At 37.0% G+C, this 15162-nt stretch overlaps 1 protein-coding gene across 1 annotated transcript in view; it reads left to right on the forward strand.

Moving 5' to 3' along the window:
- Positions 1–223: 223 nt before the first annotated feature.
- The window catches only part of ANKRD27 (ankyrin repeat domain 27 (VPS9 domain)), a 35976-nt gene continuing 21037 nt past the window's right edge, over positions 224–15162 (forward strand). The window contains exons 1-14 of the mRNA XM_009320277.1: positions 224–348; positions 1527–1637; positions 2689–2845; positions 4356–4510; positions 4833–4892; positions 4990–5043; positions 5128–5193; positions 5271–5347; positions 5721–5842; positions 6787–6865; positions 7741–7873; positions 13072–13164; positions 13988–14115; positions 14566–14648. Of these exons, the coding sequence (XP_009318552.1) occupies positions 247–348; positions 1527–1637; positions 2689–2845; positions 4356–4510; positions 4833–4892; positions 4990–5043; positions 5128–5193; positions 5271–5347; positions 5721–5842; positions 6787–6865; positions 7741–7873; positions 13072–13164; positions 13988–14115; positions 14566–14648 (1420 nt within the window). The 5' untranslated portion in view covers positions 224–246. The remainder of the gene's footprint in view (positions 349–1526; positions 1638–2688; positions 2846–4355; positions 4511–4832; positions 4893–4989; positions 5044–5127; positions 5194–5270; positions 5348–5720; positions 5843–6786; positions 6866–7740; positions 7874–13071; positions 13165–13987; positions 14116–14565; positions 14649–15162) is intronic.

Genomic DNA, 15162 nt, shown 5'->3' on the forward strand with positions numbered 1-15162 from the left:
ATTGGAAATGTATATTCATGGAAAATAATCTTTCTGAATAACTTCTGAGTAACTGTGGTTACCTTCTTAAGCATGCCATTGGCTGCTTACCTCAAGACCTGAAACTGCTTTTTCCTTTTAGACAAGAGGAATCAAACTGCCCCCTAGGTATTCCCAAATAATATGCTTTAACAGATGCCATATATGATATGTTAACCATTCTCAATATGCATTTTAGAAAATCTCCTTGGAATATCTGAAGTCCATATGGCTATGTATGATGAAGATATCTTGAAAAATCCCTTTTATTTGGCCATTCAGAAGCGGCGTCCTGATCTATGCAGCAAAGTTGCAGAACTCCACGGTATTGTAAGTATAAATAAGTACATTTAAAAGCTGCTTATTAAATAGTAGCTATATGTATTTAAATCGTATGCCTGCCATAACACATGTAAAGATTAGTGCAAGCCCACAAAACTAGGAAGTGAACCAGAGCAACTTTAGTGTAAGTTGCTTGTTATTTACTAATATGGACCTCTTGATATATTGCATGGTAGCAACAGGTCAAAGTTGGTGTTGTTTCTAAACTTTACAGGAAGCTTATTTTGTTTGCTATGAACTAAAGTTATATATTCTCCCACTTGTAACTTAAAATGGGATTGACCTTTTGGAATCCCTTGTGGATTGACAATCACTCATTTCTGACAGCATTTTACATAACAAAATAAAGCCATTAAACTGAGCTGGAATAAAAGCTCCAGTCCTTAAGACTTCTAATCTGGGTATTCTGCAATTAGTCTTCATCCAAAATTGTGTGTGGAGACTCCGTTAAACTTGGGGGTTATTGTTACCTGATTATAAAATTAAGCCTTAAATTGGACAGGGTTCTTTCAATTGTGTATTACTTAAGATGGTGATGTGATCAGTTGAAATGCTAAAATCTGTTCACCAGTTCTGTCTGTATTCTAACACCATTTCTGAAAGCTCAGTACTGAAAGAACCACTTGCTTCATGCTTATTTCTTCCTTGACAACAGGATTTCTTTCTTTTCAGCATGTATACAGTGTTTGTTATAGTCAATGTGTTGCTTTCTAATTAAGAATTTGTCTCATGCTGCCAGTCTGTTGGTGTGCAGTAAACCCAGGATGTTTCTTGTCTTAGATTTTTTCTTCTTTCTGATGGATTTTCATTTTAGTTTGAAAATATACTTCACTTTTACTAGCTGCCTAACTTTAAGTCATTCAGGTGACTAGTGTTAAGTAACTTTAAGATTTAATCTCCTCTTAGTGTTGTTTGCATCAGCTACATCTGTTACCCTTTTTCAGATAAGTCACTAACTATAACTTCTAGGTTAATCACCGGACTGTCTGTCTATCAATGGCCTTTCCTTTTTATTTATTTAAACAAAAGCACCTATAGTTGCTATACATTTGCTAGTAATTGTTTGTAAGCCAGATTCAATTGCTTGCCTCTAAAGAGCAAAAGCTATTGGTGTGTAGCTGGTGATACATGGCATTTCTCTCTAAAGCATGATGTAACTTTTTTAGGTGTTAGTTCCATGCAAAGGAAGCCTTTCAAGCAACAGTCTTTCTACCTGCCAGTTTGAATCTTATGTTCTGAAGCCGCTAGAAGAAAATTTTGAGACCTTAAATGGAAAGGTATTTCTGTTTTGATATCTGAATGTAGCTTGGGGACATTCCAAGAAATGATTCACTGCAGTTGATGACTGATAGTGTGAACTAATGGTAACAGGAGAGGTAGCTAGGAGTTAGCGCTAACTGGCAAAAGTAGTATGTTGCCCATCTAAGCCAAAATTTTCAGGGATATACTGCTTTCTAGAAAAAGCTGTATTTTGGCATGTGCACAAGAATACTTGTCTTGTTTAGATGTTAACACTGCCTCTGACTTCAGCTTACTACTTTGGCAAAGCAACTTTGTCAATTTGTCTGTGTTTTGTGACTGTTAGGAATTTTGTGGTGTGGCAGAAGGGTCTTTATCACTTAGTTAAGAACTGTCTGTCTAGCTTTCAGGCAAATAGTAGCCTGCCTATATTGTATGCAGATGCAAGTTCACCAAGGCTTAAGACAAAATTTTGATGGTATCAAGTTGTATCTGAGGCCTGATGTATTAATTCAGTTCAGGAAGTAGAGTAGAAACTGACTAATGTAGCAGCCAGCCATGATAACCGATGCTGACACTGTGTAGGATCACATTTTTTCACTTGTAACTTTGCAGTGCAGTCTGAGATGTTGCACCTGTTTGCAGGCTATCATCTAGATCTTCCTACTGCAGATGTCCTCACTGGAGTTACTTAAGAAGATAAAGCTGAGCATGAGAAATGTAGACAAGATGTGTGGTGTTCTTCTGAAGCTGGACTTAGGCCCCAATTCTAAGTTGTTTTTCAATTTCCCTTCTACTAAAAGTGCTCTAAAATCTCCAAATAGTCACTTAGACCTTGGAGATTGTCTGAAACCTCCTCTAGTGGTAGACATATAAAGAAAGTAGGTATAAGCAAGGTTTAGCTAGCTGTTGTAGACTGAAGGAGTCTTTGTTTCAGTGTCTACACAGCACAAGAATATGAATCTGGGGCTTTCCTGTCTTGCAAGATTCTCTTCTTTCCCTGGAAATGTAACTATGCAATGCAGAAGCCAAAGAATAACTTTCTTCTGGCAGAGTTTTACACTTGATCTGGTTTTTGTTTTGTTTCAGGAGATCTTCATACAAGGAAACCTCATCATTTTAGGAACTGGTTTTAGTTACAATCTCTCAGTACCTGTTCTTTTTGAGGAAACATTTTACAATGAAAAAGAAGAAAGCTTTAGTATATTGTGCATAGCTCACCCATTGGAAAAAACAGAAAGCTCAAGTACGTATTGAAGTGTTAACTTGGTGGTCTTGTTTGCACAGTGGGCAAATTAGTATGTTTAAGCTTAATAACTTACTTCATTCTGAAAAGCATTGGCTTGGTTGAAAGCTCTTGGCATTTATTAGCCTGCTGGGGTGGATGTTGATATGCTGCTGAAGAGAAATATTAAGTTGCTGCCAGGCAAACTTAATTCTGCAGGGTCTATGCCCCAGTCTCAGCACTAAAAATCATCTGCAGAATACTTGATCCAGCATGATTTTTTAGCCATGTTCAGTTTAGTGCTGACTGCTTAAGAAAGGTATTTAGTCTTAAATGTGACATGTGTCTTGAGATGCAAGGTGGATGCACAAAAAACTGCAGAGGTCAATTCTTTAGTGATCACTTCATCAGTAGTTAGAGGTTGTATAGCATAGCTATGTAGCAGCTTTTCTGGTGGTGGTCTGTCTCATTAAGCTGAATGTGTTAATTTTTGTCCTAGTACTGAAAGTGCTTTTGATAAGGCTGAAACACTATTTCCAAGGCTACTATTAAAGCTGTAAATGTAACAGGGATCCTTGTGAATTTGTATAACAGTCTGTTTACTAATTAAAAGGAACATAAGCTTCCTAAAACATATGCTTTTTCTGAAATAAAAACATCTAGTCTTCCTAAATACATAATGTCGTCATTTGTTTCAAACAGATAAAGTGAAATAATACTAGGGTAGTCTGAAAATAGTACTGTGAGGGAAGTATGAAAGTTGTTCTGAAAAAATAGCTGGCATACATATGGGCTTAAATTCTGTAAATATTAATCTCAATCTAAAAAATTATTCTTGTGGCGCTCCTTTTCTGGCCATTAGTTAATGTAGTTGGATAGCAGTCTTTCAGAAGTGAGCTAATTTGTAATTTCAAAAGTAATTTGGAATGAATGAGATCTAAGCCTGTTATTAGTTGGCTGCCTTTTGGTTGCAAATGAAAGACTTGCCTAGAAAAAAATTTTTGGAAAGGCAGTATGAATTTTAAGTGAGAGATACAATTGTCTTATTCAGAAGGAAAATGGATTTGGTTTAATGTTTATATGAAGCAACTTTGCTTTCCCATTCAGAGAAAGCATGTCTAAATAAAGAATAGGTTATGTAAAAATCCAAGATGGGATTTTTACAGCTCACTTAGAGCACACTGACTTCCTGCATGGGCACTCAGTCAATATTGTAATGTGCTTTTCTACTTTCAAGCTTGACTTGCACTCAGATTGAGTTGTGTATGTGGCAATAAATTACCCCAGGGGAAAAAAACATGTGAAATCAGTTTTAGCTATACCAAATAAATACTTGACATAAAAGGCAAGAGAGCCTACTCTAAACGTGATGTATTAAATTCTTTTAATTAAAAGCAACACCTTCAGTTAAAGGTATAGTAAGCTGAATTGATGTTTCATTGCACACAAGTTGGCTGTGTATGTAGGAACAGAAAGTACTTTACTGTGCATACATATTAAACCTATGTGTTAATTCTTGGCTTTCATTTAGGTGAATCTACAGCTTCATCAAACTCCTATGCTCTTAAAAATATTGAAGATGTTAGAGAATTCTTGGGAAGGCACTGTGAGAGATTTGATAAATACATAGGATCTTTCTACAGAACATTTAAAGAACATGAAAGAAAAAGCCTCCGCCACTACATAGTCAGTATCTTGCTTCTTGATGTTTAATTTACTAAATATAATGCACTTCACTGCTTTGGATATCTGTCTTATTGAGCTTTTCTATGTCAGAGTAGTCTAGACTTGAGGAAGGTGGGAAGGGAGAAAATAGAATTCTTAGTTGTGAATTACCACATCTTAACTATTAGGTAAAGGCAATTTTTCTAGCTAAACACTTTACCATAGTGCACACTTCTAAAGCAGGGAAGACTTCCTTTCTTTGCTTATTCGTGCTTTGTTGCTTCAAGTCAGATTAACCTGAATCTGAATGCTTTTTTCTTTTCTCTCCCTCCGCCCCCAACAGGATTCTGTCAATGCACTTTATACCAAATGTCTCCAGCATCTTTTGAGAGATTCGCACTTGGTAAACACTTACTCCACTAAATACATAGTACATAGTGTTACTTAAGCAATAAATTATCTAACTTTCTCTTGCTGTTCTTATCGCTTTCCTTTTCTAGAAGATGCTTGCAAAGCAAGAAGAGCAGATGAATCTGATTAAACAAGCAGTTGAAGTAAGCATCTGAAATGAAGGAAAATAATTAGCAAGCTTTTTCAACTCTCCCTTTCATGCCTAAAGTACTGTTTTTTTTCTGCAGATGTATATCCACCATGCTATTTATGATCTAGTCTTTAAATATGTGGGGACTATTGAGGCAAGTGAGGTAAGTTTGTTTGGTTGCTAAAGATTAGTTACATTAGCCAATGCATTTTAAAAAACTGTTGCCTTTCTATTGATTAGGATGCTGCTTTTAACAAAATAACGAGGAGCCTTCATGACCTGCAGCAAAAAGACATTGGAGTGAAGCCTGAGTTCAGGTGAGACATATGATTGTGGACCCTTTGAGGAGTCACTGAGATCCTGTCTTAAATAGGTCTCAGGCCAGCCAAAAAGTGTCTTCCTTCAGACAATAGCAAGTTTTTCTTATACTTCATTGCTTTGAGATGGAAAAGTAAAGCTTTGCAGGTGTCATTTTACATCAGTCTTTGTGTTGATCGTTATTTCCTTTGCTTTCATATTCTTATGCTTCCCTCAATCTACAGGGTGCAGAAATGCAAGTATACTTGGAGTAGAGATGGGAATATTTTAATACCATTCTTCATTTCAGCTCTGAATAAGTTAAAACTTGGGTTCTGGACATCCTGCACAGGATCTCTGTATGCTAACAATTTCTTTCAAATTATTTTGTAGTTTCAATATACCACGTGCAAAGCGAGAACTGGGTCAGTTGAACAAATGTACTTCCCCTCAACAGAAACTACTTTGTCTACGAAAAGTGGTACAAATTATTATGCAATCTCCTAGCCAAAGAGGTCAGTAATTAGTGAATTAATAACTTAATTTAAAATTTTTTTCTTAACCAGTACACACAAAGCACTTTAGTATATAAACAGCTGTTTGAATAGTGCTTGTGGATTAAACACAGTTAAACCGGGGTCTGCCTTGCAGGCCTCTAAACAAAGCAAAATGGAGGCAAGACAGACACTTCAGCATTGTTTCTCATGGGGTGAGGTGGGGTACTTGGTTAGCTTATATATGTTTTAGCTGGAGCACGTGACAAGCTTGCATGTGCTAGGATTTTCTCATGCAGAAGAACTGAGGGTGATCCATTTTAACACTGAGGATCGCTGCTAGATCATTCTTGTCTATTTGTCTGTGCTCCCTGATAATCTTGAAATTGGTACTCTTGAGATGCATCTTTTGCAAAATGCAGTGTTGGTGGGGGACAAACAAACCTTCTATATGCTGCGTTCAAAGTGCTACCATGGATTACAGAAATGATTCTGTGATAGGAAAGCATGGACCTCTTTACCTGGTATTTATTTTATCTAGCTTGGAGAGAGAAGATACTCCCACTAAGCAAGTGGAGTAGTACAGTGAACTTATAACCTCATCTCTTCCTTTCTTCAGGAAAACTCCTGGGTTATGGAAAAGTATATCAACTTAGAGGGTAGTTTTTGCCCTCAAGAATTTCAGAAATCTTGAGCTAGTACTCTGGCTCTTTCTGTGTAGGAAGGAGGAGATGCTAGTCAAATATAGCAATTTCTACAGTAAAGCTGTATTTGTTTTTTGGCTCCTGGCAGCCTATTTTAGAGGGAGACTGAGAACATTCGAAGGGCTGCCTTGGTTACTCAATGTATTCTCTACTAGTAGAGCTGGCCCTTAGTCTTAGGAGGCGGAACTCCATTTATAGGTATTGCTCTTGATTTGAACTGTGACATGACTAACATCAGCTGTAAATCCTTTTTTTTTTTAGTTAACATGGAAACCATGTGTGCAGATGATCTTCTCTCTGTTTTGCTGTATTTGCTTGTAAAAACAGAAATCCCAAACTGGTATGTAACTATATTTTGGCTATACAGAGCTCCATCATATCATCTTAGATGTAATGCTGCTGTAGGGGCAAATGTTTCTGAACATGTAGTAATAACTTACTGAAAGTGTAAGAGGGGCTGATGTAATGCAGAAAACTATTTTTAGTAGCACAAACAGCAAAGATGTATTACAGATGTGACCGAATAAAGGACCTATCAGGAATTGAAGTGCTGTGTCTTTGCTGTTTTGATTCCCAGCCTAGAAAAAAGTTGTAATGGGAGGCCATCTCTATACCAAATCTGCATGTCAGTACAGACTTCACAGACTGGTCCTTCCTCATCTGTGTTTGGAGCTGTGAAACCTTTATGCAGCTTCTAGATGTTCAATACATTTCATATAGGGAATCTAGATTTGAATGCTTAATTGCTTGCTGCTAGCCTATACTGCTGTGTTTATCTCTCCTCGCTATCAGTAAAAGTATATCTAAACCTTCCACCTGTACCTGAACTGAATTTTGGTGTTGGTGTGTCCCATATCCGAGATGAGCATTTTTCCTTTCATTTGTAGCTATCACTTTACACTGGTGCTTATGGTGCTTGAAACATTAACATGTTTGAAACATGTGAAACAACATCCCGCTGCTGTCCTTATCCTGTCCTTCATATTCCTTATATCCAATTAATAACTTTCACTGAATAGTTGAGATAAGTAGAGTTCTGATCTATCTACAAAGCTCAGAACAGCCATAGTATTGCTACCCTAACAATCTTTCTAGAAGCTTTTTCCTAACCTATTGTCTGCCTGGATTGCCTAAGGTGAGTTGCAGTATTAAGATATGTCGTGCTAGTGTCGTCTTATTTTTAGTGGTTCATGGCTTTAACTTTTTTTATTTCAGGATGGCCAACTTGAGTTACATAAAGAACTTCAGGCTTTGCAGTTCAGTGAAGGATGAACTGGGATACTGTCTAACCTCAATTGAGGCTGCAATAGAATATATACGGCAAGGCAACCTCTCTGACAGATCAACAGTAAGCTACTCTTAAAGTCTGTCAAATGTGTATTTGATAAGCTTGTAGGACTGTACCACTGCAGGAATAAATTCAGTCAGAGGATACAAACAGCTAACATAAGAGTTCCTTTTTTGCACTTAAAGAAATGGGTTGAGGTAACCATACTTAAAGCAAATGCTAAAATGATCTAAATGATTACAGTGAAGTCCTAATCCTGTAGCAATACCTGTTGCTCATTGTATACTCCTTGAGGAAGTAGTTAAATGTCAAGTCTGCCTCTTCATATGATGGGAGGAAAAATGACAGCACTATTTTCAACAGTTGAGTCTTCAGTAAGTCTAATATCTCCTGTTTGTACTCTTTCTATCGTGGTTGTGAAAGTAATGCAGTACTTGAGAGTTAAGCATAGCTTAAACAGATTTTTCTTTAATAATTTTAAAAAGCTTAGCTATGCTAGCGGAATGGAGGTTGCAGTGTAACTGAGAATTATTCAGTAAATCATCGTACTCTAAAAATTCAATCTTTGCAGTGCAGATTACTATGTTGCACCAAGCTGATAGTTTAATGGGAGTGGCAGGACTATGATAAGGTGGTGTTTGAAGGTCAAATTGGGCTCTCAATATCTCTAACGTAGCAGGGGCAGGAAGTTTGTGGATGTGTGAGTTATTTCCTACTGGGCAACTCAACCTTCTGTCAATCAGGTCAAACCCCTGCAGGCCAATCAAGGATGATATTGATGTGACTTTAGAAACTTCTACAGTTTAAGAACTTTGTAGCTTATTTAGTAAAGGAATCCAGTCTTACCCCTCCTGTAAAACTTTCTACTGTTGCAAAATTAGGTTTTCCTGATCTGATGTGGAAATCAAAAGGAGTGAACTTGAAACCAGAGTGAATTCAACGTGTCTCAGTCTGCCCAACTGCAAAGCACTGGAATCTAATTGCAGGGGCCAGGATAATGGCTCAGTGTGCAGGGCTTGGGATGGGACAACCTGGGGCACAATCTTAAAGAAGCAGCACTTAAAGTAACATTTTTAGCCTTTTGTTATTTTTGGTTTTGTTCTTTTCTGGGATCTTTCCGTGAACCTGTCATGCATAGGTTTGTTTTGTACACTCCAAAAAAAAAAAACCACTCTTCCATTTTGTGTAAAGAGACTGTGGTATTTCTTGTCTGTAATGCTGTATTGAATTATGTTAAAAATAAAAATGTTAGTTTAAAAGGAAAACAACCTGCCAAACAATTTTGCTTCCTGCAGTCACTTGGCTATCATTAACAATCAATGTACAAATAGCAATGCTGGTGATCTGGATGGAGAACTGGAACCAAAGTAGAATTGTCTTCCACAACACTGCCAGCAAGCTGAAAAAAAGAATATACTGCTCTTAAATTTCTAGAATAAAAACTGTTTCCTATCAAATGCCTGGTCCTGTCCCTCCTTATATAGCTAAGGGTAGCAGTTTTTTTTATACTGGGCTTGCCCTGAAGTGGTTATAACTTAAATGCTACTGCCATTAAGATACTATATTTCTCTGGGAGGCATCTGTCTTGAAAGATGAAGTACATATTTGAGAATTCTAAATGAAGGCAGTCTCATACTGCTTATGTTAGTGTCTGCACCAGTATAAGAGCAAGCAGTAAGTGTTTCTGTCTGTACCTCAGCTGGATCAGCTCCAGACCTAGAGTGCTAGCCTCTAACTTTCTCACTTCAGTGTGTGTACAGTGAGTGTGCAACAGGACCTCCTTTCTTCTATGTTGCCTTTCATGGAGTCAACGTGGCTTGAAGGCAGCACCCTGAGATGAGATGGAAAGCAGCAGAACCTTGAAGACAAGGAAGTGGGTGACCCCTGGCCCTCTAGCACAGCTGAAGAGGAAAGAGCTAGACCGCTCTTTTCTCTAGTGTAGGGTAAGGGAGAGGGTGGCACACAATGGAGAGGAAGAAACTAGGTAGCAAATAGCCCCTTGACAGGAATTGAAAAAGGGTAATGAGGAGGTGGAAGAACATGGTAGAAACTTCTGATAGCATTGCTCTCCCTTCATGAACTTATCAGTTGAGATATTTCCTTTATTCTCTGGTAAAGGAGATCAACTTTCTGTTTAAAGCAGCAGCAGCTGTCACGTTGATGCCCCATGGTTTCCTTTTCCAGATGGTGCTGGAAGGGGTTGTGGGATTTAAGTAAGCAGGAACATTGCTGTGCCCTGGGGCTTTATTATAGCCCCTCATGTGGCTACGCTTAATTTTATAGCTGGCTTCAGATGGAGCTTCTGGCAGCTGAGTAATGCTGTTGTCCAATCCCTAATGAAGCTAACTACATAAAGAAAACTCAGCAGGGAACTAATGTACCCTGTGGGACAACAGGCATATTATCACCTTCATGTCAGTAAGAAAATTGCAGTTAGGAGACACCTGCCAACTCCCTTCACCCAAGGTCATGCAAGCAATAGGGAGACATTTTGGTTGTGGGGAACAGAGGTGCATGTAACTCATAGCACAGAAGATTCCATTTTATTTTCTGGGAATTGTCAATCTTATGTAATTAGAATTCTAGTTAATAAGTATTGGACCTTAGTTATGTTCCTATGCACAGCTAATGTGTAGTAAGACCCTCTAGTTCAGAGGGATGAAGTAAGGTATACAGTAGGGAGTTAGAGGCACCCACTAGGGAGTAGGTAGCATTTTGGTTCCTGTATGGAAAGAGCTGTAGGTGGCAATGAAGTTTGCATGGAGGAAGTGCAGGTGGGAGAAGACAGGAAAGGAAGACTTGAACACAAACTGAGGCCAATAAAGTATTTGGGGGGAGGGGGAGTGGACATAATCATCAGTTGTAATCTGTGAAAGTCGCCTTGGATAGGTCATTATACAGGTACACCCTCATAGGTACTACAAATATTTCATTTCTCGGGTAGATAGAGTAGTGTTAGATAAAAAGATCATTAGTATTTGGATGTGTATTTTTCTAGATAATTGTTCAGGAAGAAAACTAACTCTATCCTAGCTGCAGCCAGGATAACAATAGGGATTAAAATACCTGAGAGTAACCTCAAAGCAGGTTTTTGTTTTTTTTTTTTTTTTTAATTCCTGGAGTGCAAGTAAAGCTGGTACAAGTGAGTTTTGTCTTTGAAGGCCCAAACTTGCTTAATACTTCAACTAATACCTGATTCTTCTGCCATTTTGTATTTCACTTTTGAAGATACGTAGTTTCATCTGGGGTGAACTCTTTTTTCTGATTTATATAATAAATAACACCTCCACATAAGGATTGGTGTCTCAAGTGACTCTTCGAAATAATTATTCTACTTGGGGAACACTTCTTTTGTAAAATACACTGTGGAAGGAACAGTACTAAAACTACAGTAGGTCTTGCTAGTGGTTACTTAGATTCTCCATGGTGAAAGTATAAAGCTGTCTGTGAGTATTCATATTAGAAATTCTGATTAGACTTCAGAAACTTGTATCAGCAGTAAAGCTTTAACATTTTTTTCTAGTTAACAAACTTTTTGATCAAGTATTTCTTAGGGAAGTTATTCCTGATCACACTGAAGAATCTATCCAAGGAGGCTAGTGCAATGTGCCTTGTAATTCTGAAAAGATATGCTTGGGTATCTTTAGCTAAAGTACCTAGGTTTGAAAAGATTGGTGAATATTTGTCATATTCACGTGTCTAAATACAAACAACCTACTGTGAAGTACAGATCCAAACTTCTATTTCTAGACCTCACAAACATGTTTTTAACTACCTTATTTGCTATAAAATTAAGGTTTTTTTAGACAGCTTTATGAGAGGCATCTGTGTTGATTTTGAAACTTGAGTGATCTAATTTGTAGAAAATCTGAATTCTGTTTTTGGTGTTAAAGTGATCTTGTTTATTTGCAGTTGACTAGTTTCTTAAACTTTGTGCTGACTTACTAATGTTAAGAGTTGGACTTTTTTTACTCATTTATATCTGGTCTTTACAGACTTAATTGCAGAAGCTATAGCCTGGATCCTAAACCATCAAAGTTTATCTGATACATGGGTGTTTATCTTAAATGCAGTCGTCTTCAGTTTGATGAATGCTGTGAGTCTTTCCATTTCTAAGGAGATAGTCATTATCCAAAAATAACATCCAAAGAAATGATATTCACTGCCAAACATTAGCAGTGGTTGATCAGAATCAATTATGCGCAAGTGTTTCCATCTACTTTCTTAGAAAGTGTTTTCTTTAGATTGTTTTTTTATTTCATGCAAGGTTCAATGTTGCCATTTCAAAATCTGACTCTACTTAAGAACTTTCACCTGGTTTTGGAAGCATCTACATTCTTTATTTTATCCTGAAGTGTACCTTCAGATTTCTCAGAAAATGGGAAGTACCGATGTGAGAGTCGCACTACCTGTCTGCTTAGCTCAATCTCCAATTTTCAAGAAGTGACCAGTAGGAAACGCTATATGAATGAGTCTGCTGCAGAGTAATGCTTCACCTGGTACAATCTTTTATTTTCTAGCAAGTAGCAGAGAGTTCAGTGGAGTCTTTGAGTCAGAGTTGTATCTGGGTCATCTTTTTTAATAGCCACCAGTAGACATGTCTTACATGAATTTGTCTAATGCCTTTTGAAGTCCGTTTATACTTTTGATTTTTGCAACAACCTACGGCAATGAATTCTACAATAAGAGAACACTTTTTCTTTTCTCTCTTCTCCCCACTCCCTCCCCAGACCTCCCCAGTGTGATGATTTTGTTGGGCATCCCAGTTCTTATATTTTGAGGAATAGTGGATATTCATTCTTTGCGTGTTTTCTTTGGACTTTTTGTGATTTTTATAGACTGCTGTAGTACAGTCAAATCTCTCCCAGAGTGAAGAATCCTAAATTCTCCTTGTAAGAAAGCTGCATTGCACCTCTTATAGTTCTTGTTGTCTTTTTTATGTCTTTACTGGTTTTGCTGTGTTCTTTTTTAGATGGTAAAACCATAATTTCATTAATGCTCAGTTAGTTCATGGAGAATTACAGTAAAGGAATATTCTGGTGAACATCTACTTATTGTTCCTTTGAACAGCAGGTGTGCAGTCTTTTAAGTCTTGGAATCCTAAATGTGAAACTGACTTAGGGTTTACGTGCATCTGATAATTCATAAGTGGTAAATACAGTATTTAATGTTTCTAAAAGTTAATTGTACTGTTAAGGTACTTTACTTTTGCCTGTAAATGAGTACATAGATAATCAATCTATATATTTTATTTTCAGGAATCCGAGAAACTGTGTGACAAGCTGCTTTTAAGACAAAGGATGAACTTGTTGTCCCAGATGTCTGCTACTCCAATAGACTACTTATTTAAGGTTAATAACTTTTATGGCAGAATATGTATGTACCTACGTATTGCATGTTTATTTCCCTTCCTTTCTGTGATTTTTCTGAAATGTAATGCAGCGTTAATTACATTAGTACTGCAAAATGTGTTTTAGTAGATGCTAAAAGTGTGTTTTGAATCTAGTGCATTACTGTGCCAGTGTTACCAAGTTAATATAATCTTATGGATTTCAGCACATTATAAGAAACATGAAAGCAAATGAGGATGAAATGCTGCTGCTGTTGGTATTGATTGGCCCATTTAATGCACAGATGTGATATTACCATCTGGTTGTCTCTCACAGCTTTTAGTGCTTGAAATTGAAAGAGTTTTCTGAAATAATTTAAACGTCGTCACCTGACGGCTACTTCATATTATATGTTAATCTCTTTGTCATTCTAAAAGAATTTTGCCTATACAAGGACACAAAGCAGAGCTTCTAATTATATGCATTCACAGCTTATGGCTAGAGAATTAGTAATTTTATAGAAATGTTTTTGCACAGAGGGAGCTCAATTTCGTGACTGAGTCTAAAGAGAACAATAGGAATTGTTTTAATTTTTTATAGAAAGTGAAGTAAGCCAAGAACAGATTCTTTTTAATACTGAATGCCCATTAGGGTTTTTTTTTTTCTGTGACATTGTTCATTTCTGCTTTCTAATGCTTGAATACATGTCTTTTATAATCGGTTCCTTTCGTTTTGTGCTTTTGTAAATTACTTTATTTTTTGTGTGTGGTTTTTGTTTTTTTTTCTTAAAAGGAGGCTTTTTATATTGGTTCTTCATTCTCTTTCTTCTCTTGGCTTTTCATAGCATATTGCTTCAGGTAATCAGGAGGAAGTGGAGCGATTACTAAGTCAAGGTGACAGTGATAAGGACACTGTACAGAAAATGTGTCATCCTCTCTGTTACTGTGACAAATGTGAGAAGCTAGTTTCTGGGTAAGCACTTTTCATCTCCACAAATACACAAAAAGCTATGTAAAAGTCTTCATCCAAGATTTACTTTAGAAAGTATGCTGCTTTTGGTTCTAGAGGAAGTTGGTAGCACTTTGGGATGTAGTAGCATAAATTTGTGTGGTTTGAAAAAGTGGAAGAAATAGTAGGAGAATACCGAATGCCTTGGAACCAGCCAATTTTGTGATGGAGGCTGTATGTGCTTTGGTAAACGTGGTGTGAAATGTTTCTCCTCTTGAACCTAACTTACACATCTTGGACAAAACCACATCTCTTAACAAAATGTAAAGCTCTGTATAGAATAATTTGTCAATGTGAAAGGATAAAAAGTTCCAAAATCAGTTTTTCGTCGGTCTTGGCAATTTTTCTCTTTCTCTCCTCCTTACCACTGCTGCATAGGTAACTGAGCTGCTTTTAAACCATTGTGTTTTAAAGGAAACTGAATGATCCTTCCATTATCACTCCATTTTCCCGAGATGACCGGGGATATACACCACTTCATATAGCTGCTATTTGTGGTGAGTATTCTTGGTTTTCTTCACTAGTGTTTTCTACTCCTTATGTTCCTTATCTTTATGTTAGCACATTTTCCAACTTTGTCTTAAGGAGTGAATTTTGTATTAAATTGTTTTCTGCTTATTTGCTGTGGAAACTGGTATCCTGGCACAGACTGAAGGAAGTTACTGTATATTCTTTTAAGCTCAGTTTCTTATGGCTAAGTTATTGTTGTTTGTTTGCTAGCTGTTTACTTTTGCCTTAGTGGTTATCACAGTAGTTCTTTCTTCAGCTGCGAAAAAAGTAAAAATGTGTCATCAGAAACCAGTCTTGTTTTAAAGAACTGGCAGATTGAGAAATTAATCTTTTCTCTCTCCTGCAGCTGGCTATGCATGGCAGATCTGTACCATCTCCTGTCTTGTAATGTTTATTATGCTATTGATCTTACATTTATTAGAAGATGTATTAATTTTCTTAGTGAGTTGTTTTTAATAAACAATTTCCTTTTTTTATTATTATCTTGAATCCCAATAGGAA

Source organism: Pygoscelis adeliae, unplaced genomic scaffold, assembly GCF_000699105.1.
Source record: "Pygoscelis adeliae isolate BGI_AS28 unplaced genomic scaffold, ASM69910v1 Scaffold62, whole genome shotgun sequence".
In the NCBI taxonomy this organism is placed as follows: Eukaryota; Metazoa; Chordata; class Aves; order Sphenisciformes; family Spheniscidae; genus Pygoscelis; species Pygoscelis adeliae.